This window comes from Hirundo rustica, chromosome 6 (genome assembly GCF_015227805.2).
Source record: "Hirundo rustica isolate bHirRus1 chromosome 6, bHirRus1.pri.v3, whole genome shotgun sequence".
Classification (NCBI taxonomy): domain Eukaryota; kingdom Metazoa; phylum Chordata; class Aves; order Passeriformes; family Hirundinidae; genus Hirundo; species Hirundo rustica.
Window position 1 is genome coordinate 39,569,627 of NC_053455.1, and position 25,673 is coordinate 39,595,299.

The 25,673-nt window shown below is 39.0% G+C and overlaps 1 protein-coding gene and 1 non-coding gene across 7 annotated transcripts in view; both read right to left on the reverse strand.

Annotated features, from left to right (window-relative positions):
- CKAP5 (cytoskeleton associated protein 5) overlaps positions 1–25,673 on the reverse strand; it is a 53,145-nt gene that overhangs the window by 2,440 nt on the left and 25,032 nt on the right. For 3 of the 6 annotated variants that reach the window (XM_040066007.1, XM_040066009.1, XM_040066008.2), the window contains 28 exons: positions 25,381–25,473; positions 24,658–24,843; positions 23,642–23,736; positions 22,267–22,324; positions 22,060–22,185; positions 21,581–21,717; positions 21,242–21,416; positions 20,597–20,710; positions 18,379–18,507; positions 17,577–17,771; positions 16,794–16,929; positions 15,985–16,073; positions 14,643–14,768; positions 13,836–13,985; positions 13,242–13,445; positions 12,436–12,571; positions 11,458–11,651; positions 9,007–9,179; positions 7,678–7,851; positions 7,135–7,255; positions 6,168–6,347; positions 5,533–5,720; positions 5,063–5,138; positions 4,099–4,287; positions 3,853–3,987; positions 3,233–3,316; positions 2,988–3,147; positions 1,176–1,330 (listed from right to left, as the gene is read on the reverse strand). In XM_040066007.1, coding sequence (XP_039921941.1) covers positions 1,176–1,330; positions 2,988–3,147; positions 3,233–3,316; positions 3,853–3,987; positions 4,099–4,287; positions 5,063–5,138; positions 5,533–5,720; positions 6,168–6,347; positions 7,135–7,255; positions 7,678–7,851; positions 9,007–9,179; positions 11,458–11,651; positions 12,436–12,571; positions 13,242–13,445; positions 13,836–13,985; positions 14,643–14,768; positions 15,985–16,073; positions 16,794–16,929; positions 17,577–17,771; positions 18,379–18,507; positions 20,597–20,710; positions 21,242–21,416; positions 21,581–21,717; positions 22,060–22,185; positions 22,267–22,324; positions 23,642–23,736; positions 24,658–24,843; positions 25,381–25,473 — 3,978 coding nt within the window. Of the gene's footprint in view, positions 1–1,175; positions 1,331–2,987; positions 3,148–3,232; positions 3,317–3,852; positions 3,988–4,098; positions 4,288–5,062; positions 5,139–5,532; positions 5,721–6,167; positions 6,348–7,134; positions 7,256–7,677; positions 7,852–8,770; positions 8,795–9,006; positions 9,180–11,457; positions 11,652–12,435; positions 12,572–13,241; positions 13,446–13,835; positions 13,986–14,642; positions 14,769–15,053; positions 15,165–15,984; positions 16,074–16,793; positions 16,930–17,576; positions 17,772–18,378; positions 18,508–20,596; positions 20,711–21,241; positions 21,417–21,580; positions 21,718–22,059; positions 22,186–22,266; positions 22,325–23,641; positions 23,737–24,657; positions 24,844–25,380; positions 25,474–25,673 lie in introns of all 6 variants that reach the window. The other 3 variants (XM_040066004.1, XM_040066006.2, XM_040066005.2) reach the window with 3 other exon arrangements.
- On the reverse strand, positions 6,871–6,982 carry LOC120754821 (small nucleolar RNA SNORD67). The gene has a single exon (XR_005701584.1). It is a non-coding gene; the product is annotated as a small nucleolar RNA SNORD67 (small nucleolar RNA).

Below are 25,673 nucleotides of genomic sequence, written 5' to 3' on the forward strand. Positions count from 1 at the left end.
AAAAAGTAGAAATCATAACCAAATGGCAGGAAGCAATAAAAACAAAGGAAAGGGAAGGAGCATTACAACACAAGTGGATCCGGAGCAATAAAGTCAGTTGCTGTCAAAGTCAGAACCATGCAAAGCTATTTACAATACTCAATTTTTATCACCCGAGCAGTTAATGTTTAATTTTACGTCAACAGGGAGAAAAAGAAACTAGTCTTTCAAGATCAAGAAGTCACCTGCAGATCAGAGTTTTACTGAGATAGACTTGCCAGAGTCTTGAAGAGCCTAAATTCTAACACAAGAGAAAAATCCCTGCCTATATGCAACATCAGCAGACAATGACTTTTCTGCAAGAATCAGAAGAGGAAACTGACTGGCAAGACTGAACCTGTCAATTCACTGTTCTTTTACCAATTAATATTTCCATCTGTGTTACTTACCTCGTTACTCTCATCTAGGAAACGTTTCCCCTCCTCAGAGCTTTAAGCTGATACTCAAATTTGTGTCAAAGGTTAATACAATGATGCATCTGGATTGTTAGAGTCTAAGGCATTCCCAACACTGGATGACTATTCCTAGAGTGAACATCACTTCTCATGTGGCCAAACTCAAATTTCAGGAACTGGCACTAGATTCCTAACACACAGGTCATTGAACTGTAAGAAATTTTGGTTCACAGGTTTCCAATACTAAGCTCATTCAGCATTCCTGTACCTCAGTATCGATACACCCAGAATATATAAAATTTCAAAGTTTTAATTCAGCTCTCATCATTGTTTCAGAACAGAAAGATCTAGAATTTCCTCATCATTCATCTCTGAGGTGTTAAGTTTTAGAGAACAGTTGTTGTTTTAACCTTTTTGAGACTCAACTTCCCAGCAAGAAAAGATAATAAGTTACAGGCCCGTAGAAACAGCATGTAACACCAATAGATGCAGACAGAGTGGATTGAAATGTAAGCCTACTTGGCCAAGTAATGAGTTTAAAGCCAGTTATACTAGGCATAGCCACATGCAGTGAGTAGCTAGGGCATGCATTATAAAGGAAAGATCATAAATTCTGATTGGAATCTGCCTTCTGGCATTTGAATTCTTAAAAAAAAAAAAAAAAAAAAGAAAGAAAAAAAAAAAGACAGTGCAGCTCAAGTGCCTCCCCAGGGGATTTCCAAGTGTTGTCAAGTACAATACCTTTGCGTTGTCAAGGCCACAACGCTGCCTGAGGATTTTTAATCTTTCCAAGTAAACTGAAGGCCCCACTTCCTCCCCATTTGTGTTTCCTATAGATGAAGATACAGTGTGGGTAGACGCTGGAACACATGTTCCTTCCATCTGAGGAGAAATTCCTGGAGGATGAGGGGAAGGAAGGAGGAAAGTTAAAAAAACTTAAAACATCAGAAAAGTGTAAACCTTTGGTCAGTTCCTTGAAATAAGATCAACAGATGAAGAAATAACCAACCTATTATTTGGTAGTTATTTGCATTTGCTAGTATAGACATATCTGGCCTTTCATTTCCTTGCAAAAGTGGCAATTGAAAACCAAGAAAAGAAACGGAGAAATTTAAGGAGTGGCTGCAGAGCAGCTCTAGAAGCACTGAAGCCAATAGCTGGAGAGAACAGTGTGGGGAGAGGAAGATGCTGATGTGCATCAGCAGTGACCATAATGTCCAACAGGAGAACTGAACAATTGACAAGGTGGGAAATACTTGAAGTTGTCTGCCTTTTTCTAGTTGAGTCGTACTTTTGGGCTTACCACTGATTCTAACCCCTCTTTATCTCTCATTTGTGCAGCTTGAAGCTTTTTATTCCAACTCAGTCTCAAAGAGATCTATGGGATGCACATAACAAGATTTCTAAAGCTTCCCTACCAAGAGACTAGAAAGGGAATTTACCTGATGAAAAAACCTTTTCCGTTATTAAAAGCACTGCAAATTCCAAGACTTAGCATGGACAGGGATTTGTTCTCACTAATTTACTACAAGGGTGTTTAAAATAGATAAAAGGAGAATGAAGGTTAAGCATTTATACCTTACTCAACATAAAGCACCGTTGCAATATGGAAAAGCATGTTTTATTATATCAGACAAAGTTAGGGAAGAAAAAAAAAATAAAGACAACTGTGGCACATAAATTTGGGTTAGAAAACGGTTGAACTAATATTTCTCAGTTGTAGAAACTTTCATGATGAAAGGTAGAATTTTCTGTCCTGCATAGCTGGACACATTTAGGAAGTTCTGAAAGAACCTCTTATCATCCATCTTCCTAAAGGGATCTGTAATGCAGGGATAGGAGAAAGAACAGTAGTAGAAAAAAGGCTAATGTTTCGCAGGACACTATGAAATGAGTAAGAAATAAAAGCTAGAGGTACTTTTGCTAAACTGTGTATCAGCTTTCACTGGCAGCCAATAATTTGTCACATTCCTTCCCTAATATTTCATTAAATACTCCTTTGTATTTATCTGCAATGCAAAGACTCAGCAATGAACAGTTTTACAGTAATTCACCCAATTAAAAAGCTAATTTGTTGGAAAGAGATCATCACAAATTCTGCATAAACTGTTCATGTTATTTAAAATAAGCTTTCCAATCCCACAGAAAATGCTACTATTAAAAAGCCTCCTATATGTTTTTAGTAAAAAGGTAAAAGGAGATTCTGACAGCTGCTGCTGCTGTTTTAAACCAGCTTTATACCTTGCAGAACCAATTCTTGATACAAGACATATGAAACACAGGCTAATGTTCAACCCACACTACAGGATATGGATTAGAACCACGTTTGCCAAGCCTTTCAGATGTTTTCTACATTTAGTGTGGTTATAACTTCTGTTTTTGTAAACAAAGAATGCATACTCCCTACAAATGGTGCCTCATGAAGCAACAAGCAGCAAGAAAAGACATAGCTTGCTTCAGAAATCCATGAACTTATGCAAATATTAATTTCTACCAGGAGACAAGTAACTGTTCTACCTCTGCTTCTCATAAACCAGTTTTGCTGTAACGCACCTGTAGAAGTAGCAATGCGTCCTTTCCCTTCCCGTTCTGTTTCTATCAGTCGGAGGCCTCTTTCCACATAGCTTTGGAAGAACTGAGAGGAATTTTTCAGGAAAGGCTCAATGTCTGCATCAGAATATTTCTTTTTGTATTCATACAGTTCTGCCAGACCCTGGGAGGGAAGAGTTGCTATGTATTACTACGACTGCCATTCTAGGGTATCACGTTCTCTTTCTTGCAGGAAAGGGGGCACTCACCTCCTTGGTGTTCTCCTTTGAGCCAATCTTCTTAAATATTTCTGCCAAAATATCATTGACTTTGGCTTTCGAAGCCTTTTCCTCCTAAATAAATAAACAAAAGGAGACTTTTAAAACAAAGTGAAAAAAACCAAACAGAAATTAGACAAACCCACGACACCCTCAGGCCTGCTAGCTGGATACAGAGCTTCCAAGGTGAAGAAAACCTTGAAGTGACCAGGGTTCTACAAAGCTAATTTATACACAGAATGTGGGCAAGGACATCCTGAAGCTGTACGACTCATTCTGAGAAGCTAAGTGTTTAACACCTGGTTTTGGATATGGCTAACTTTTAGTAGGTCAGATGCAGTACCATGCAGCATAAAACTTATGCAGCACATTTGAAATTCCTGGAGAGTACTTCATCCTGGGATATGCACAGAATATTCAGGTAAGCACATGCAACAAATGCCCAAAACAGCTGTAAATGAGAATTTCGCTTTAGAAAAGTATTTCCGACATTATTTGCATGTTAAAAAGGGAATTAACTACTTGATATTCCACAAACACAAAATTAAGTTTATTTATTAAATAAATTGCTTTACACTCCCTTCCCCTGCCAACACATTTTCGTTACTTACAATGCGAGAAGCTCCTTTTTCTGTATCCTTATCAGCTTTTCCAGTCTGGTCCATGGCGTGTTTCATTACCCTACAAAGGTGAGCTTCTAGCTCAGACTCATTTTTGTTGTCTATCATTGTTAAATGATCTAAGATCTAAAATAAGAAAAAAGAGGAATTAAAAAAAAAAAAAAGAAAAAAAAGGAAATACTCTAGAGACTGCACGAACATCCAATTTAAAAATACGTGACTAGCAACTGCTCTGACCTTGGGCCCTTTCAACTTGCACAGGGTGTGAAGCAGAGTCTTCAATGTCCTGATAGGGAACTCACTCTTACATTGCTTCAGCTTCTCTTTGGGAAAGACCTTCATGAAAATGTGGATATCCAGCAGAATCCGATCCAGATTGATGCTATTAATGGTTTCCGGAAGAAGGCGCACCATCCTCCACAGACACTGAAACGAGAGGCTGACTTAAAGCAAGACAACTCAAGAACAAAGCACTTTATTATATAAGGAGAAGTTACACAACACTGTCACTGAGCCACTTCACTCTGCTAGCATCATACAGGCGCACATTGTGTCTGCGGCTCAAGCTATATTTGCACTGGTACGTACTTTCTCTTTGTAACTGGCTGTACAGTATCCAGATCTTTCTTTAGAGCTGAGGCATAAGTGAGGCGCTGACTTCTCTGCCTACAACAGGAGACTAAATGCTTTGTGTGAAGGCATTTCAGCAGATAATAGATATATGCTACGTACACCTACACGCAGCACAAGTTCTTTAGGTTTAACCTCATTAAGAACGCCTGAGCTGTCTTTAACTCATGCCAGTCAAAAAAGGGTTTTGTGGTAAGAAAAGATCATGCTCATGCTTTCAGTGCAGAGATTTGCCTGCTTGCTCTGCCTGTTAATACAGGAGACAAGTCAGCTCCAGCCTGGCACGGTCTGAATCCATAGTACAGTGCGGTCTCCAAGCAAACAAGCCCAGCAGGTGACTGTTCACCTCTGTATGGAGTTTGTATTAGGGAACACAAATTTCTGTAAACTATTAACAGGTGTAAAGCTCCCTCCTAAAGTCCCTATATGTGACATCTAATAAGATCAGAATTACAGAAGTTACAAGAAATATTTCAAGTTATGGACGCTAATTTTTTTAACTCCATCTGTTCTTTCAGGTAAGATGATTCAGATAAACCACGTAAGTTCAAAATCTCTACCACAGACTCACCTTCATGACAAGTTCTGAAAACTTAGGAGAACTGGCTGTTGCTAGAAGACTATCTTGGAGCAAAACAAGCAGAGCACTAGAAGGAATAAATTTATAAAGGTTACACAGAACAAGTGCTATACACAAGAAAAAAAGATGCCAACTCACCACAGAATATCATACCATAGACTGGGGTTAGTCCAGCAGTTGTGCAACAGCTCTTTCCCTCTTTATTTCTAGTATGTTACAAGTATTTAAGAGAGTCTGCTGAACTTCAGAGCACAAAAAATCATACTAAGTTGGTTTGTTCAGCCTGCCTCCAGCTGTGCAGTTATGTTCTGATCACAATCAGTGATAATTCTCTATTAGCTAACTGAATGATTCTACAGACATTGGTCCTTGCTTACAAAATGATTAACAAACTCAGCCGTTCAAGGAACACAAGGGAACGGGTAAAGAAAAGCAGTAGTTGTGCATTTTTCATTACATACCTCAAGATGTTGGTCTGGTCAGACTTCTCCAGAACTTTCACTACCAAGAGGTTGACTGATCGGATGACCTGCTCACCCTCCTCCAGATCTTCAACCCGAGAATCCAGCATTAATGTAATAAGACCATGCATTAGGTCTTTAAGCACACCAGTGGATGCCTCTCGAGCCAGACTCTCTATCTGAAACAGCTACAGATTGAAGAAAGTGTTAGTTTTCCCTGCACATGATCCTTTAGCATAGGGACTTCTCTGGACTACACTGTCAAATCTTGACATCTCTCTGTTTCCCACAAAACAGTCGAAACACAAGTATGAAGGAAGTTATTTATACTTGAGTGACTTCTGAAAACACTTAGGCCACCAACTCAGCACTCAGAAGGTAAAGAATATTAAAACCAGAGCTTAATAGAAGTCTTAGCGGCTGCACTTTGCAGAAACAGAGACCTTCTTCCCTTCCCCAACTTCCCATTCCCCACCTGCTCTCAAAAGGTGCATTGATGAGCAGCTGGCAACAAACCTTCCTAAGACAGACTCAATAGTAAGCTAGCCTAGGCACAGAACAGACGTTCCATTCTCCCACAACTTCTGCACAGAAGTTATCAGCTCTTCACCTTATCTTCTACAGCAAAGCCTTACCGTGATCATGCTCCCAATAATACAGCTGTAAAGTCTGACAATCTCATCTTTGTCCAGCTTCTCATCTGCCATGTGTGTATTGTAGATTAACCGGAGCTGCATAAATGTGGCTATTAGGAACTGGTCGATGTGGCCAGACATAGCTTCTGCTTTGTCCTCCTGCTTCAGGACCTCATCAATCTAAGATTTAAAAACAAAATGGTCTAGTAAAGTCAAGATAATGCAAACAGTGCAAAATAACAATAATTTAATACTTTTCTATAGGAAGGGTTTTGCCCTGACCAATCCATTTGCCAAGGCAGTTGTATTCTAAGCCTTCACCCAAAATCAGTAGCTAGTTTGTATTGCTAATCCAAACACAACCAATTACTGGTATTTTAGAGAACTGCAATCCTATCCTGTACACAAATGAAAACATCAACATTAAAGATTCTGGAACTTACAGGTTTATGAAATCTTCTGGACAAAAAAAACTTCTAAGTAGTTAAAGCCACCCTGAACCCATGCAAAAATGATGGGGTTAAGACAATACTTTTGCTAAGGATGTCTAAAACAGTTTAAATTTTAAAGTTAAGTCTCACTGACTTATTGGCTTTTGCAAACTCATAGCACATTTGACAAAACCAAAAATACAACACAGAAGCACTGATGAAAAAAGCATTAAGTTTATTCTGCATCTTTCAAGTGAAATTTCTATTGCTAAAGCGAGTCAGATGGCCCCTGTGCACTTGGTTTTGTCATCAGGGAGAGATTCTGAGCAGAGCCCACGTCACCTGACATGATGCTCCACCACAGTGCAACTCATCATCCTCGCAGGCAAAGTCTGGTATAGTGTCATGAGCTGCTATCTTAATTCACTTACCTGTGTGAGAGCCTGGATGCTCGTATTTATATCACCACTGGCTACTTGGGAAATTACAAAGTTGATAGTAGAAGCTGTGTTACTGTGCTATCTTAATTCACTTACCTGTGTGAGAGCCTGGATGCTCGTATTTATATCACCACTGGCTACTTGGGAAATTACAAAGTTGATAGTAGAAGCTGTGTTACTGTGCATGTCATCGAAGTGTGGGGACACAGAACGGATTCTAAAGGGTTGAAAACAGGATTCATTACCTTTTGGAGAGCTACTTTCATATACACTTAACTGCTGTATTTCAGTGATGATTTAGCAACAAGGGAAAAGGACTTCATTCTTCACTGAGGATTCTCAAGGAAGGAATCATTCTTTTTACCATGTCTATTGCACTATTTGTAAAGACGCTGATGATGCATTTACAAACTCAAGATCCCCTAACTATAAAAACGCCTAAGTAGAACTCATGTCTTTCATTAAAAATAACCACACTCCAGATTTCAGAAGGGTACAACAGACCTTTGTTTTGCCATCTCTTCAAGTTACCCTCTTATGAAAACAAGTCTGAATGTAGAAACTAGCACTATCAATTCACCTCAAAATACTTTTTAGGCAGCCCTGTTGATTTCACTTAGGAGTTTAGTTTTAACTCACTTGGGCTCAGGAATCAAGACTGGCTCAAAGATGTCATCTAGTTTGTGCTGTACAAGTGCTGGCATCTCACATCTGACAGTTCCATTGTCATTTTCAATTTCATCAAGATCCAGCTGAAATTCCCGTGGAACTGTATGTGTTGACTCAGAGTGGCTGCCCATGTTGCGATTTTGGCTACAGAAACCAGGAGAGAATTTTAGTTTATTATACATATATGGTGTTTATTATGCATACACAAGAGGCAAGAATATTAGCACTAGCATCCACTGGTAGCCCTATAGCCCTCATACTAGCACTGGTTTTGCAGTTTGGAATATATTCAAGCCCCTTAAGTTCCTCTGCCTTTTCCCTGGTCTGTAGGCCAGAAGAGCAGCTGCTACTTAATTGCCCTCCTAGTGTCTCTTGTAAACCACAAGATGCCCTATACCTGTGCTAGGTATGCATGGAAGATAAGATTTAAGAGATAACCAGCACAGTTGACAGTACTATTAAAGGAATATAACTCGAAAGTCCCAGTGGCTTTCTTTCGCCTTTGGTTTTTTAAACAATGGACAGGATGCACATGTACAGAGCAACCTCACAAGCTCCTCTGAATCTAAGACTCTCAGCATCCTCACATGACCTATGGTGCATATCGTATTTTTCAAGGAAATATTTTAATACATAGTTCTCAGCACAGACTTTTTTTTTCCAAAATAATGAGCAGGTGGCAAGGAATAGTTTCTGAGCCTTTTGTTTTGGGTACTGTTGCCCCAGGCTCTACAATTCACACGTGCTTATCCAGTTCTGTGCTTTATGTCTAACATAGTTAGAACAGGGTCCAATAAATACCAAGTTTAATGCAACACATTGAAAGTTCTCCCAATATTTTGAACAGTTGCTTAATGTGGAAGTGCCAAGTCTGTCTGCAGATCCATACACAGTCACTTTGGCAGAAACCTGTACTCCTGTTTGATTTCTTTTCTTTAACTGAGACCTGTAAATAACTTAGAACTAGCCATGGCAAACCCATCACCTTCAGGAAGGGATGGCTAGGATAGAAATTGAAAAATGCAAGAGCCTTGCTACCAAGGAGTTAGTGGGCAGTACTTACATCCTATAAGTGCGATACATAATTCTGTCCATGGAGAAGCAGTGAAAAAAGGCACAAGACCATTTAGAAAGATTTCAAGACAGACAAGACAAAAAAATTTCAGACATTTTAGATTTATATTATTTGGCCATTTTTCACAACATGCAAAGATGATGATACAAGAACTAAAATGACGTTGTCAGACATATGAGCACATACACTATGCAGGCTAGAGACCATAATGTAACATTACATACTTGAGTTTGGAGGACATGTCCTCAGCTTGTCCCTTGCGCATCATGCTGGCGTTGGCGCTGATGTTCTGAGTACGCTGAGGTTTCTCCTCCGCCTGTCTCACTGGAGCAGAAGAAGGTCTCTTGGCAGACCGCTTTATTCTTTCCTCCAGCATGCTCATGTCTTTCTCTGAAAGCTGTAACACACAATGCTCTCACTCAGCCTGAGCTGGATGGGTTTTAGATATCTCAGTCACCTACAGGATTCACGCCACACTCAGCGCAGACTGAGGTTCTCCAATATGAAGGTGGGACCTGTCAATGCTTATGTCTAGAGGTAAACTCAGCAGGACACTCTGGACTGTCAGGTGATACTTCAAGAGCTAGTTAACCCATGTTGACAAGCTGTAGTACAGAATACACCTATTCTAGCCCACATAACTTTCAAAAAACAGTTCCTCTTGAATTCAAACTACAGTACTATCCGGGGTTTGGAATTGTGGCACATGTTGATGCAAAAACCCTAAAAAAAGAACCAAACCAAAACAAAAAAAAAAAAAAAAACCAACACAAAAAAACAACAAAACAAAAACCAAAAAAAACCACCCACCCACTTTTCCATATATTCCCTCTTAGCAGACCAGGCAGCACTTTAACATTCAGGACCCTGCCACAGAAGCCAGAGTCCTTCTGACAGTTGTCCTGTTCAGTGTACTCATAATTGAATCCGAACACGAGATCGGGCAACTCTGGCAGTGAAAAGATTCATATTTATCTGCTTATCTACTATACCGAAGACTACCAATAAACTCCATTTGACCAAAACTAGGCATTACAATTTCATGAGAAGTACTCTTCAGCATCCCTATGATTTAAAAACCTTCCTGAGAACCCATAGATGGACCATATTGAAGCTCAGAAAGTCCTGGTTAGAAAGGGCTGAATTGTTCAGGTGCTATATTTTTTCCTTTACCTTGAAAATTCAAAAGCAAACAGACTAGTAGAACTAAGGCAGAAGCAGACTGCACTTGAAAATTAGTTAAATAGGATGGAAATCTAAACTGTTAATGAAAATGCAACATTAATTATCACAGGAACAGTTATCATAGAAAATAAGACTCACATTAAATTTCAACTTTTCAAGAAGCTGGACGTTAAAAAAAGAAAAAAAAAAAAAAAAAAAAAAAAAAAAAAGGGCACCCTTGATTCCCCTGCTTGTCATATTCCATAAAATACCCATCCCAATAGCTTGTATGCCTTATGGTATATAACACAACAATGCTGCAAAGGCATTAAAATACCACATTCCATTAAGTTTTAGTGCTGCTAGAAACATTGCCAAGACCAAATCCATAGAACAGAATTGTAAAAAATTATCTAACTGTTCTTGATTCGGATTAGAATTCAGTGTACTTAATCTGATATGCAAATTATAAACACAGTGAACTAGCTTTCCATTGCTGGACACTGGAAACTGAGTTTTGCCACCTTTAACTTTTACTGCATTTTCGATGATAATGGCTAAGTATGATTTTCAGAGAGGAAAACAGCAGCAATACAAAGCAACATAGTACTGACACTTTAAAAATTAAATGCAATAAGATAAAGCAAGTAAACCAAACTTAACCAGACTTCAACTGCAAAGCATTTGGATAAGCTGGGCATTAAAAAAATGCTGAGGACTGAATGAAGCCCCAACAACTAGCCTTTTTTGGCCAAATAAGCTTTCCAAATATTCTGAATCAGATGTGTTGTACAGTTGACTAAAACCCAAGTTACTCTTTATGAACAATTTAATTCCCATAAAGGTCAGTGGTTTTCTCTTTTTTTTTTTTTTCCCCCCCAGTTTTCTTTTTCTTTCATGCACATCCAGGTTATATACACCTCTCTTATCAGAGACAGGCTGAGTTGGGGTTGGGAGCATGCTGAGAGAAGGCTCTGGGAAGACCTCATTGCAGTCTTCCAGTACCTAAAAGGGGCCTACAAGGAAGCTGGAGAGGGACTTCTAACAGGAGCACACAGTGATAGAAAAGTGGTAATTACTTTAAAATGAAAGAAGCTAAATTTAGATTGGATTAGAAACTCTTGACTGTGAGAATGGCTGAGGTAATGAAACAAGATACCCAGTCCTTGGAAGTCTTCAAGTGTCTTAAATTCTAAAATCCCCTTCAAGTCTTCAATTTTATGATTTAATATATTCTACAATCTGGGATTACCCAAATAGCCATCAGGCGATCTATGATGTAGTAAGTTATTTTCAAAACTACAAAATGCTCTTGTTGCCAACAGCAAGATGTACCATGACCAATCACAAGCAAAACAGTGTTAATCCCCTACAAAAGTGTAGGGACTTGAAGAAAAACCAATCCTCCAAACCCCAAACAAAAAAATTCCAAACAAACAATCCCAGAAACCAATCCAAGCACAGCACCCTAACCCCAAATCACCCATAAAGCTATCTGCAGTTATACTGACATTTCCGATCAGCTTGAACACTTGGTCACCGTGGACGTTGTAGACGGTCACGATGGTGTTGAGCGCAGCGTTGCGCACGGTGTTGTCCCGGTCACCAATGTGAGTTGCCATTTCTTTTAAGGCTTTTCCTGGAGTTGGCTGGCATACATTCATGCCATATGATTCAACCAGACAGCCAAGCTCTTCCAAGCACTCTAAAAGAAGAAAATAACACATGCACATGCAACTCTAAAGCTGCTGGAAAGAGAACCCTCCCAATTCCTGTGTTGCTTGTGCAACTTGAACATTCACTGTAGAGAAATGTCAATCACAAAGCTGATGATAACATACACTCCAGGTGATTTATGGGATAACTACAGCAGACTACCTCACAAAGAGTATCTAAAAGCTGTCAGTCACCCCTCTACACTTCAAGTATTTCCCATAACCATGCATGAGCAATGTTACAGTTCACATCACATCAGGTAAACAGCTGTGAGCTTGCAATACTATATTATGTATAGAATTTAACTTTCTGCTTATACCAGGATAAGATATTTTCAAAGTGACCAGGGAGTTGTTTCAACTACAAACACCACAATTTTATTATAGACATTACTTGTGGCGAGACAGATGTACAGTGTAGAGACATTTCTTGATCAGATTAACTGATTCCCTTGGTGAGCAGGAAAATAGTACTGTCACCATTCTCCCCAGCACAGTTTCACTAAGAAAACAAGCCTACTCAAGGGACTCAGTACTCATAGCAACTTAAGAGATTACTTGTCTTTGGAAGGTACAAAGACACCACAAAATTAAAAAAAAAAGCAATGTAATACTACTTGAAATTCCGATCCTTTAGACACTTAAAAGATCTGCCTAAAATGTCACGTACACGCAAACTTCCCACCCAACAGTCTTATGCTGGGTTTTTCAAGATGCAAACCAAAGCAATTTCAAGTACTTTGCACATATGCAGTTCAACAGGCCATTTCCCACCTGCGCGTTGTTTGGAGTTTTTTGATTTTGTCCCCTCCATGATAAAAGGGAACATCTTGCTGGCTGGATAGATGAGACACATTCTGTTCAGAATGGCACGTACATCCTTACGGATGACATCTTTCGGTTCTCCGACCTAATGGAAAATTAATGTAAAAAAAATGAAAAAGAAGGGAAGAAATACAGAATATTTTATACAGTCTCATAATACTTTTGACTATTCTAAATAGTCTTAGGAAAGCCAGAATAGTTCTCAAGGCAAAATCCTTTTTTTGCCAAAGGCTTTTAAAGGGAAATACGCAATACAGAGTTATAAAGGTGAAAAAAAGACAACCTTAAAATCATCAAGTCAAACCGTTAAACCGAAAGGGCCAAGTCTACCACTAAATCATTTCCCCAAAGGTCACATCTACATGTCTTCTAAATACTTTCAGTGATGGAGACTCAACCTCTTCCCTGGGCAGCCTGTTTCAGTGAAGAAATTTTTCTAAATATCCAATGTAAGCCTCCCCTAGAACAGCTTGTGGCCTTTTGTTCTCATTCGATTCACTTGTTACTTGACAAGACAATACCAACACCCCCCTCACTACAGTTTCCTTTCAGGTAGTTATAAAGAGAGCTAATATCTCCCCCAAGCCTCCTTTTCTCTAGGTTAAAAAAACACAGCCTACTGAATCTCACACGGGCCACCAACTGGATTTAACTCCATTCACAATATATTCAGAATGAACATATTGCAGTCTTTGATGGTATTCTGTCATATTCCTCTTGAAAAACAACGTTAGTTTCTGTAAAACAAATTGTACCTTTAGGATAAGATATGGGATGAAAGAGGATGCTTCATTTTCAGTGAGGTGATACTCTTCTTGACTCAGCAAATTGAAAAGCAATTTAAGGTATTCAAGTGCCTTCATCAAAACACTTGTGTTGGTGTCAAAGAACCGCAGGGTAAGCCATTTTAGGATCAAATCCAGGCAGCTGATGACTCCATCTTTTTCACTCTCCAAGTGCTTGAAGGAAGAAAACAAACAAAAAAAAAGGTTATGTAAATGAAACACCCATAAACTGTTCAACAAGAAAATAAGCTAAGCCATGTCTGGTAAAATAATCTACATTTACTGGTAGTATGTATGGTTCCAAGAATCTAATTTCTAACATATATGGCTTTCTAAAATTGTAAGAGAAGTCTCTGGTGAGGAAATTTTCCCTTCAACTTCGTCATACCTCTGAAAATTACTTCTGTGTATATTTAGGTTTCAGCTACACAGAACAATGACCCCTGGCTCCTCAGAGAATTTCTATTTGATTTTAATTCAAATTGATTCAATTGATTTAATTGTATCTTTCACAGCAGAGAGTAACTCTGTCAGTCTCATCTTCTACCACAGATCCAAACTCACCTCAATCATAACAGTCAGTGCTTTATTGTGGTGCTGGAAGTCTGCATGAAACATCTCATCCTGTAGCCATTTGGCCACACAAGTGGACATCTGAGTTTTCAGCTGTTCAATATATTCATCACGGGGAGTAGTGAAATTCCACTTTAACACCTGTAAAAGGCAGCATTTAGATCTCACAGCAACCCATACCTTATCTTCCTGACAGATGCTGCTGATTGAACATCTTTCAATTCTGCTTTGGAATCTGTTTTCAAAGCCTCCTTTTTGCCACTAAGTAATGAAAAAATCAGTGGTGTTTGCTCACCTTTTTTTACATGACAAATTTTCTTCATATGGACTAGTTATCCTTATGCTATTATCACTGAAAGTTGTTTTGATGCTTCAGACAGGCCTACCCACTAGCAAGTTACAAAAAACATGCATATTTTCAGTAACAGAATTTCCCTTTTTTCAGAAAAACAATTTCCCCTAAGTGGGGTTGCAAGTGTATTAACACATTTCCAATGTGCCCTAGAACTCTGACATTGTACCTAAAAACTACTGACTAAGCGTAATGATACTTCACAAACTGAAAAATGTAAAAGGTCTTTGGCTTTTATGACAGTGTATATTGCACAGAATTTGAAAATCAAAAAAGAACCACAGTAAGGCCACTACTGATGTATGAAATTCAGCTCAAGAATCAGACTCCAAGAGATGGACAATGGCTAACACATGCCACAGTATGTTTAATCCTAAATTAAAACCTAAATAATGCATTAGAAGCCTCCAGTTCAAAACCTGTGAACACATCCTGACTTTTCTCACCTTCAGAGCTTTCTCTTCTTTCATCCTCTGTTCCTTCCCATTTGGGACAATGATAAAAATAGGGCCTGATTTATCATCGTCTTCCTTCAGATTAGGCTTGCTTAGCACCTTCTTTCCCTGTACACCCTGAAAGAAGCAAGGTATTAGCAGGCAACACGAGCCATATTTGTGCCTCATTCCCAGCAACTGCAAGCGTTAGATACTTGCCACCCTCATGCTGCCTATGTGTACAAGAGCCAGAGAGAAGCTGAAAGAAAAACGTTGATTAGAAGTTTAAAAGGATGTGCTCAGCTGCTGTGGAAGCAATACCCATGACAGTGTGCACAGTAGTACCCTGTGAGTCATGACACATCACTCACTCTCAGCCAGTGTGCTAGTCACCCACACACATCCCTAAAGCCCAACAGGTACCTGTTTGACAGACTGGCTCTTAGTCACACTCGGACCGCCCTTGCTGAGGCTCGTATTAGCTTTGGCCAGGCGGGCACTACCCTTGGACATATTGCTATTAACATCTGACTGCTGTAAATAAGCCACAGAAAAGTCTTTGCTGTGAATGTCTGAAAGGGTTTGGCATAGAACCTCTTAAGAGTGAACAAGCTGTCTGACAACAAAGGTCTTAACTCTACCAGCAGCGTTCTGACAGAACACTGCGTCGACTTCAGCAAACCTGCAACACCCCTCAAGGTTTGTTTTGCTCATTCTTGCCACGAATATGGACCTACATCGCATGTTCTTGTTACAGCACTACCTCAGACAATGGAGACAACAGGACGGTACAACAACTGGGATTATTTTTAGTTACATAAATAATAAACTTTATTTTTAACAGCAAAAAAAGTACTGTAACACAAAAGAACAGAAAAACCTAACCAAAAATTGACTGTAATCAATTGAGATTAGTACGTTTTTAAGCATACTCCTTTCTCTTTTTGCACTTCTGATTGAGAACTTTTTACCCTTCATACTGTAAGCAGTTAATAATTTCTTTTGATACATGGATTCAAAATTAACATTCAAGTATAACATGGGACCTGGAATGGTAAGAATGAATTCTCAATAGCACAAAATCAAAGAGGCCAAGAAAATTTAGAACAAACTGAGTTGCTCATAAGACTGATTTCTGGACAATATGGACTTTAGGAATTAAATAGGTAATGACAAAAGCAGTGATCAGGTAAGTAATATGGGAACGCCTGTCATTTCAGAGCTCAGATAAGCATGAAGATTTTTAATAAAAGTTGTCCCTACCAAGGACTACACTCTTCTACCTATAACACATTAACAAACCACAGCTACCAACTTCATAAAACTGATTTTACAAAAAATGCAAACAACATACCTTAGTTTTAGAGGCAAGTCCTCCTGCTTTGGCTTTTTTGAGATCAGGCTTGGATTCCATGGCATTAGACCCCAAATCATCAGCAAATGCTGGAGAAACAACAGACCATTTATAGTTATCCAGAAGCCCATTTTAGGTGATCAGTTTTCTGTTCTTTGGACATAAGAAAAACTGTGGACACAATACAATTAACCACACTTGTCTAAGGATTTTAGACCCATTGAAGAAGACCCTTAATTTCTATGTTGTACAAAGTTTTCCTAATTACGATCATGGTATGCCAGCCAATATGTCATTTTTCAAAACAATTAAAAAAATGCAGACATATATACTGAGCTGGCTAATGTCTACAGCTGTAGCTGCACCTGGCTTGAACAGGCCAGCTAGCCCTAGCAGGCAGAACTACTTCAAATCAATTGTCCCCTAATCCCAGCACACAAGCATTCTGGCAGTCCCACAGTGAACTACACTGAGGAAATAGTCCAGGAAAAAAAAAAAAAGGGAAAACATTAAAAAAATTAGATTAAAATCAGACTAGTATTAGAAAAAGCCTCCTACTTAAGCCCAGCTTGGTTTTAGCTTCAATACCAAATAGATATTTTCAAGTTTTCGAATAGCAGCTGACAGATGGTTGTGTGGAAAGGAAACACCCTCCTACACTGGAAGCTGATTGAAATGCAAGAAAGACCAGAACTCTAACTATGCTGAATACCTCTTCTCCAGCTAAGTCTCTTTATTCATCTGCCATGTCAAAAAGCTTCAAAATCCACCATTTTCTCAGTCATTTCCCAAAATGTCAGAGAGGTTACCTGATGCAGGTTGGAATTTGGCTGGAGCTGCTCCTCCTACCACTCTGGAAGATGCTTTAGCAGGAGGAGCTGGTTTGGCTGGCATGTTGGCTTTGGCTTTCTCAAGCATGGCCAGTACCTGGTCTTTGGAAGTTGGCTAGAGAACAAAAAGCGCAAAAAAGAAGTGATAAATTTAGTAATGTCTATCATTAATCTTTCTAATACATGCTACAGACAACAAAAACAGAAATAGTTTGAAACAATCCAAGCTCTGTTAACCATCTCAGAGGATGCTCATCTTAAAACATCACTGTTCTCAGACACTTTTGTTCTGAGTTAAAACATCTTTTGTTAAAGTTTCTTCTGCAAGATCTATGGGAAATATGTAAACCAGCAATGTGTTCAGAGTGAGGGGTCTTTGGGTGTCAATGGAGTGCCTACTCTCCACTCAAGGGTCCATAAGCCAAAGCAAACTGCTAGAAATCATGGTAAAGTATGAGTACAAATGCACAGAGTGGGACAGGAACTGGTATGGAAGCAATCTGCAAGTAGATTTCTTTTTTCAGAAGAAAAGCAGAGTGAGTAAGTATCAAGCTCTTGAAGCAATAAGGCTGTAATGGCAGTAATCATTTCAGAAGCAGAGCAAGCTCTAGCTCACAGCTTCTGATACTATTTTCAGTCCCCCTGAAAATACTCAATGCAGACAAGCTTACATGACTCAAAACAGCATGTCATGAGACTGTGAATAGGACTTATTATTCACTCATTCAAGATCACATGATCTAATCTTCGTAACAGAAGTACCTTCAGCTTGCCAGTGGCTTTTGCCATCTTCTCAAAGCCAAGATGCATCATGAAGAAGGGCAGGGCATCCTGTGCCTTTTTGCGCACATCCCCATTTCGATCTTCAAGGCAGGAGTACAGGTGAGGCACACACAAGAGTAGGTCAGAAGGAACGGAACGGAGGGCAGGCAATTTCTCAGCCAACCAACCAAGCAGCTGAAAGAAAGTTTTAAAAGAAAAGCTTTTAAAGAAGTGTTCACAGCGCTGTGTCAGCCATGAGAGTCTTGAATAGTAGTCCTTCACACACCATTACATTCTAAAATATAAGTAGGAAAATTCCACTCAAACCTTTTCCAGACAAATATTCTTGAACAACGTCATTTTCATATCAGCAGCTACAAAAATGAAAAGTTAAGTACAGCATGTTAACACACAACTATCTTAAAATTTTAAGCCTGGTCTCTTTGCAGGCTGTTTCTTCATTTTGAAAGGAACACAATTCCAGTCACTCCTTTTAATGTCTCCAGTTCTCTTCTGTGGTGAATTTGAGGGAACACACACTAGCTCTCAAAATGCTAATCAAAACAGACAGGAGTTTCTTTTTAGAGGCACTGAAGTCTAAACAGCAGCTATCATGCAGGAAGAAAGCTTCTTACTAGCCTTTTGAGGTTTAACAATTTTATGTCAGTACAAATACACAGCTACTTGTTTTCCCATATAATGGTAGCATTGTGCCATTTCAGTCTGCACAGATAAAGAGTCCAGAGCACGTAAGGTTACTCAGATTTGACACACATAAGAAGTTCACTTGGCAGAAGCCTACCTCTTGTCTTAGGAAAGGATTTTCTTTTTTGAGCTCTTCAGACAGATCTTCCCCTTCCAACCACTCCTTCATGCCAGTTTGTTCGGCCCAGGCATTTACAGTTGCTAGTGCAGCAGCACGAACGTTAGTCTGCAGCAAGAACAAGATTTAAAACGAATAAACCTAAAGAGAGGTCAGAAGATTATGACAGAAGAAGCAATTGTCATCCTTCCTATGAAAGCAAAAAGCTTCCATATCACAGGTTTTGAAAATTTTTTCTATTTGCAGCTTGAGAAGTCTAAGATTCAGAAGAATTTAGTTTCAGTGGTATCAGCTGCAGCAATCTCCAAATCAGACATTATACTTATCTACTTTAATCTTTTAAAAGTAAGTTTAATAAAGAAGGTGAGAGGGTATCTCTAAAATTACTTTTACGTGTTACCATTCATTGACAACAATTCTGGGAGTCAAGTTTTTAAAGAACCTAAAAAATAATGGTAGTGACTTATATAGTGCTTAAAATAGACTGCACATTCATAAATCAAGGCAAGTGGATTACGGAGCCTGCTATTAGGGCACTCTCATTTAGGATACACGTGAGTAAAACTCAAATCAGGAATGAGGGAGCCCCCTAACTCCTACCCATTTCCATCTTTAGTGTTTTTTCCAAGCAAAATTTAGAACAACACCTTTTTTTTGAAGCAACTATATGACCTTCTGAGAAGCCAGATGGAATATTTAACAATCATGGCTCTTTAAAACGTTATCAGTCTAGACATGACCCTGTACATAAAACCCTCTCCTGTAGGCTGAATTCCTGAGGAAAGTTAATAACAAAGCAGACTCATTTAGGTAAGTGTGAACCATAGTAAATGCAGAAGTAACATCCAGGCATATATGTGAACAAGAAGTCAGCATCCTTGCTTTACCAACTTCTCCCATCTTCTATCTCACTGAGGAAAAGAAACAAGTCATGTGCTGCAGATAAACACGTGCTCATCAGCCTCTCTGACAAGGCCTTGGTTCGCATCACCCAGACGTAATTTGTCTTCATTCATGCTTCATGCTGATTATTTTCCTCAGCTATTCAGCGGGTCCATCACAAACATATTGAAGTAGGACCCAAAATGGACCATCCTCATCTTCAAAAACTTGACAAATTTGATAAAAACCAGTGAAATCTTGGAGTACTTTAAAAAAATTATCACTCTAAGAGTGTTCAAACAAGCACACAATCTTCCGTCAGCATTATAGTGTTTACAAGTTATTCACTATCATGCATTTTAGTAACAGTTTAAATTAATCACAATTGGTCTTATGCTTAAACCACAAACTCCCCTACCAGTCTGGGGCTCCGAGCAACCTGCTGTAGTGGAAAGTGCCCTTGCCTATGGCCGTGGCTTGGGAACTAGACGGTCTGTAGGGTTCCCTTCCAACCTAAAAAGTTCTATGACTCTACAAAAGGAGCTCGCTGTTATCTCAGGATAATGGGCAAGGTAAAAGAAGAATTTAATAGTCACATAAAATCTCAGTTCTTGAAGACTCTTAAAGGGAAAACAATTTGAACCAGGAGATTTTTATCTAGCCCTAGAAGCTGTCCAAGTCCTTCCATTGTTTGGGACAGGTAGTTCCAGCTTCTGCTCTTTTTCCTACCCACATTCCAAGCAGAGAAAGCTGAAGTATGCCATCTTTGATAACTGCCCAAGACTTCTGGCACAAGATACTGGCACCTTCTCAAGCCTCTTTACCCACTGCTTCAAATAGCTCTTTCCCATGGTCCTGAGCTTGATTTTGGCAACTCAATGCTCACGTTAGTTATACAAGCTCCAGTGTCAGTTGTGCATGTCCTATGTCTACCTACAGTTCAAAGGTCTCCTACACAGTGACAAAGACAACAACAGTGTATGCTGGAATCCACAGCGATACACTAAAAAATCCACAAGAAACTTTACCAAGCAAACCTGTTCAGTGTCTAAAATAGCATACTTTCAGCAGCAGAAATATGCACATAGTCACCACATTCATTTAAAAGCCAGGATGTTTCACTGGGTCTAGTCACAAGGAGGGGAATATATCTGAATATACATTCAGGCACACATTTATATTTGAATATTAAGTTGTCATTCAGGTAAAAAACTTTAAAAAAAACTTGGTAAGCTTCCAGAGTTTTAACTACCATCCACCTTTCAGGCATAGCTTAGATCCACAAAAAGCAAAGAGATCTTGACATCTGTCCTACCTTACTATCTCCTAGGACTGTAATGACAGGAATCCCCAAATTTTTCACATACTGTTTGATATTGGGGCCCATTGCTGTTGCTAGTTGCTGCAGAATGCTCAGTGTTTGTTGCACCTGCACATAAGGAAAAAAAAAAAAAGGTTTTAAATAAAACAGTGCTGTAAGCATTTGTGCAAAAACTCCCAGTTACCCAGGGAAAAGAGACACTGCTATATATTAAGCTTTTACTTCAGAATGCCTGCTCAATGACACCTATTCCAGCCTTCAAATTCATCACACTGAAAAACTAAAAATACTTCCATATTCTGAGCAAATTATATTTCAAGTAATAATATTTTCACACAAGGGACAATTCACTTTTGTTACAGATGAAGCAATTAGTCAAACTCTTTTAAGATGTCCTTATATTACATTCAGAGTAAAGGTACATTTTCCTTTCTTTCCAAGCAATTTTAAATAGAAAAAAAAGCCAAATATTTATTAAAATAGGCAAATATATGATTTGGAAACACACAGTTCACCGTTTTCCAACTGTTGATTTAATAACATTGAGAAAGACCCCACAGTAATAAGCAAAGTTCAGAAATCATAACTATCTTAAGTTTTAAGTTGGAACCAACTAAAATGGGATTTCAAAAAACATACCAAGATTTTATTGGAGTCATTGAGACGACCCTTCAGAGCAGCTGGAAGTTCTCCTATGTTTGGTTGTATGAACTTTGCTTCATTTATTATGCTTGTCACTTCATCTAGACCTTCCTTTCTGATCTTCCAATTTTTGTCCCCGATCTTAGCCACTAGTTCCGCTGTGATCTTATCACTGCAAGAGAAGAACAGGTGAGGTGTCTGTTTACTTAGTAACGTCTCTATTATTATTTGAGTGCTTTAACACCATAGATTTATAGATGCTTAGAAAGCATTTATAAATGCAAAGTTTTGCATTGCAATGGAAGTGTATCTTCAGGTGCCAGAATCCAAACCTACCCAATATCTGTTCTTGGCAAGAGATCCACAGCATCATTCCCAACCTCCTCCTGTTCCTCTTCTTCACCATCATCTCCACCTCCCACGTTGTGTCTGGAAATGCCACGAGTTGGAGCTGGTGCTGTCTGTCCTTGCATCTGCAAGCAACACAAAAAATCAGAAACAACAATTTTACAATTTTTCATCTGACATTAAAAATGAAACCACTTGTATGATATGAATACACTGGCTCAGGACAACAGACTTCTAAACCATTACACTATTCAAACACACCCAGGAACTTCTAAAGTTCATAATGAAAAAAAATTACTGTTGGGATAGGTACACATAATGAATATGCAACCTGTGTGCACCATCTTAAAGAATCTGGTTCAATTACAAGCCCAAGTGTTAGACTACAATTACTACTACAAACTCCAGCCACTGAAGTTTTAAAGTAGCTTTAATGACACTTGTAGCAAGAGAGCTCCACTTCATACCTTTTCAAACTCTGCATCTATCTGGGAGAGAAGGGCTGGCTTCTCATCTTCAAAAAACATTCGCAGAGAAGGTCCCACATAAAGATACATTACTCCCAGCAGTGTAATGGCAGAAGTCCTCACAGCCTGCCAGAAAGAGGAGAAAGCACTCAGTCTTCAAATTAAGGACTGATAATAATTCAGGATTAAGATTCTAAATTTACTCACTGGGTTAGTTGCAGCAAGAGCTGTCTTCACATTACTGATGAAAGCTTTGACATTCAATCTGTGGAAAAAAGATGTCTCCCATAAATAAAACACAACACAGGAAACAGCACCAACAAACAAAATCATCAAAAGATGTTAAATAAAAAGATACCCCTAGACAGATTTACACAACTAACTTAGGTGCAGAAGACATGTATACTCATAAAATATCATCACAGGTGCAGTGTAGATAGTAGTTGCTTAAAGAAATACTGAAAGGCAAGGTTGGAGAATAGCCTACTGTGAAAATCAATCAGTGAACAATTTATATCAAAGGCTACTACTATCACAGCTGGAAAGTTTCTAAACTACATAATCCATGTGACTGCTAGGATTGATATATTGAGGAATGATTCTAGAAACATGACTATACAATATAAAGGTGAGTGCCTATTACTGTTGTGGTGGGTCTTTTTTGTTTGTTTGTTTTTTGTTTTGTTTGTTTGTTAGTTCCAGAAAAAGGCACAATTTTCAAAAGGATATTTACAAGTGAAATAAAGGAAGGTTTAAAATCCTGAATCTTCTATATTATCTTGCAGCCTCAAACACTGTTGTTCTAGTAACACACCTATACACATTACCATGGTATAAATATACATTTTTGGGGGAATTTACTAAAGTGTTTATTTCCCAGACTTAATCAATGTCACTATCCATTTAAAAGCCACAAAATATCTTAAGACAGGCATAGTAACTGTCCAAGTAGTCAAACAAAGTGATACTTGAAGTTTTCCTTGCTTAGAGATTTTTCTCTTCTCAGGACTAAACACTATTACATATGTTTGACCATATTCAGTTAAAAGACTAGTGATTAAAAATTAAGGCATGCTATCCTTGGTTCTGATGGAGAATTAATTTCATATTCTCACAATGCCAGACATAGTAAGAGCTATTTTGTTGGCTAAAACTTCATCCACCTGCCATCAACCTCAAAATGTCTCCCAAGGAGATTAACACGCATGCTGGTATGTACTCGTCTCTAGGTTCAGATTCAGTTGTTGTGTTTTTTCTTTTAAGCTATAAAATACAGTGGTTCACCTGGACGCCATAACAGACATGCCATACCAACAGCTCTGTGCCCAGCCCATACCTATAAGTACCTTAAGTTTAAGACAAATGCTCTTCAGAGAAGATGGAGTGATAAATCAAGTAGCTAGAAGTGTAATCACATCCTGTTGTGCTAGTAATGCCAGATACTTTGCTATATACTTTAGAGCTGGAAGCAAATGGCTAGCGTCAGAGTTAAGGAGCTAGAGTTCAGATGAACAGAATCTTACTTCCAGATTAGAAACACTTTCACTCAAGTTTCTCTTAGCAATTTACTTCAAAGACTTACCCAGAAAAGCCGAACTCTTTAATTGCATTTGAAAGCCAGTTCAAAGTTTCTGACTGGTTTTTGGGATTCTTCTGAGAGAAAGCCATAGCCACAACCTAGAAGAGAAGAGAGTTAAGTTAAACTTTCACTGGCACACCAGATGATAAAGCACTGTAATGACAGAAACCCGAAGAGGTTCAACAAGCCAAGGTGACGGACCTGGGTTGGGGCAGCTCTTGAATCAACACAGGCTGGAGGATAAATGGAGAGAGCGTGCACAAGAGAGAGCATCCAGCCCCTCCAAGGAGGCTGGACATGACCCAGCCATGGGCACCCACAGCCCAGAAAGCCAACTGTGTCCTGGGCTGCACCAAAAGCACTGTGGCCAGCAGGGTGAGGGAGGGGATTCCGCCCCTCTGCTCTGCTCTTGTGAGACCCTCCCCCCAACGCTGCACCCACTTCTGGGCATTCAGCACAGGAAGGATCTGCTGGAATGAGTACAGAGCAGGGCCACTGTGATTAAAAGGATGGAGCACCTCTCCTATGAGGAAAGGCTGACAGAATTGGAATTTTTCAGTCTGGATAAAGCTCCAGAGTGATCTTGTGGCCCTTCAGTACCTGAAGGAGGCCTCCAAGAAAACTTTTGAAATAGGTATAGAGTGGTTGGACAAAGAGAAATGTGTCTGAACTGAGAGAGGAGTTGAGGCTGCCCCATCCCTGGAAATGTTCAAGACCAGGCTGGACAGGGCTTTGAGCAACCTGGTGTAGTAGAAGGTATCCCTGCCCATGGTGTGGGAGGAGGATCTAGATGATTTTTAAAGTCCCTTCCAACTCAAACCATCCTATGATTCTATTTCCAATTTTAGAGGAATATGTATTTAACTTCTGCCTCAGGAAGCATCTTGAGAGCAAACAAATCACTTTTCATGCAACAGAGAAAAATCGAAGATTTGGGATTGACTTCTCAGAGTGAAACGACACCCTACATATTATTTCTGATTTTATTTACTGAAAGAATACTTTTGCTGCTCACTCACCTGCTCAGCAGTCCATGGCAACTGACATGCTTCTGCTATTGCTGTCATGGCCTCTTTTGCATTAGTTCCACATTTCACATCACCAACCTTGTCCACGAGACCATCCAGCACAACCTGTGCTGAAGTTTTGGAGAAGTTTCCTTTCTGTGCAATCAGTGCAACTATATGCAGTTTCATCTGCATCACCTGCAATGTCCAAAAAGCAAGAAAGAAAGTTACTGATGTCTTCGTGTATTTTAGACTAGTTTTTCTCATTCCATATATCTATAGATACATATAAGAATTATATGGATTTGTGGGTAAATACTAACATATACACAAAATTAGTATTTGCATATATATATTTGAATATGCATGTTTTGTACACACACACATATAGGTGTTTTGTGCGATTATACACAATAACTGTGTGTACACACAAATACATACTATATGTATACACACAACCAATAATACTGGGCTGCCATCATCTACTTTTAGAACTTACATACACACACGCTTACATATATGCACACGTATACATATACATCTAAAGGAAGTATTTGGATACCTTAGAGGACATCTAGAGTCGCAACTCTCAACAAAATAAAATCCAGTTTGAGAGTTTATGTTCTCATTAATTACAGATAAACTGTGGCCACAGCGACATATGCACTTACAGCCTTTTACCTGGAAACTACTTTATATTAACAAAAATGGGCTATTTAGGTACTCAAGGATTACCTGAAAATTTGTTTCCTTCCAACCAGGTTTCTTGGCCAGCATTCTTACTAGGGCTTGGCAAGGCATTTCACTTCTTTCCATAAGCTCAACAGCCTAAAGGATAAATTAAGTTAGCCAGTGGGTCACAAATTATACAAAGCTCAAATGGAAATTCTCAACTGTCCTCAAACTCTTTTCTCGATACTAAATTAAATTACAGAAATTCTCAGCGTAGTAATTTACCTGAAGAGCCACTTTTACAAGGAGTCTGAGGTACTGAGCCAACATTTAATCTACAGTATTCACATCACTAC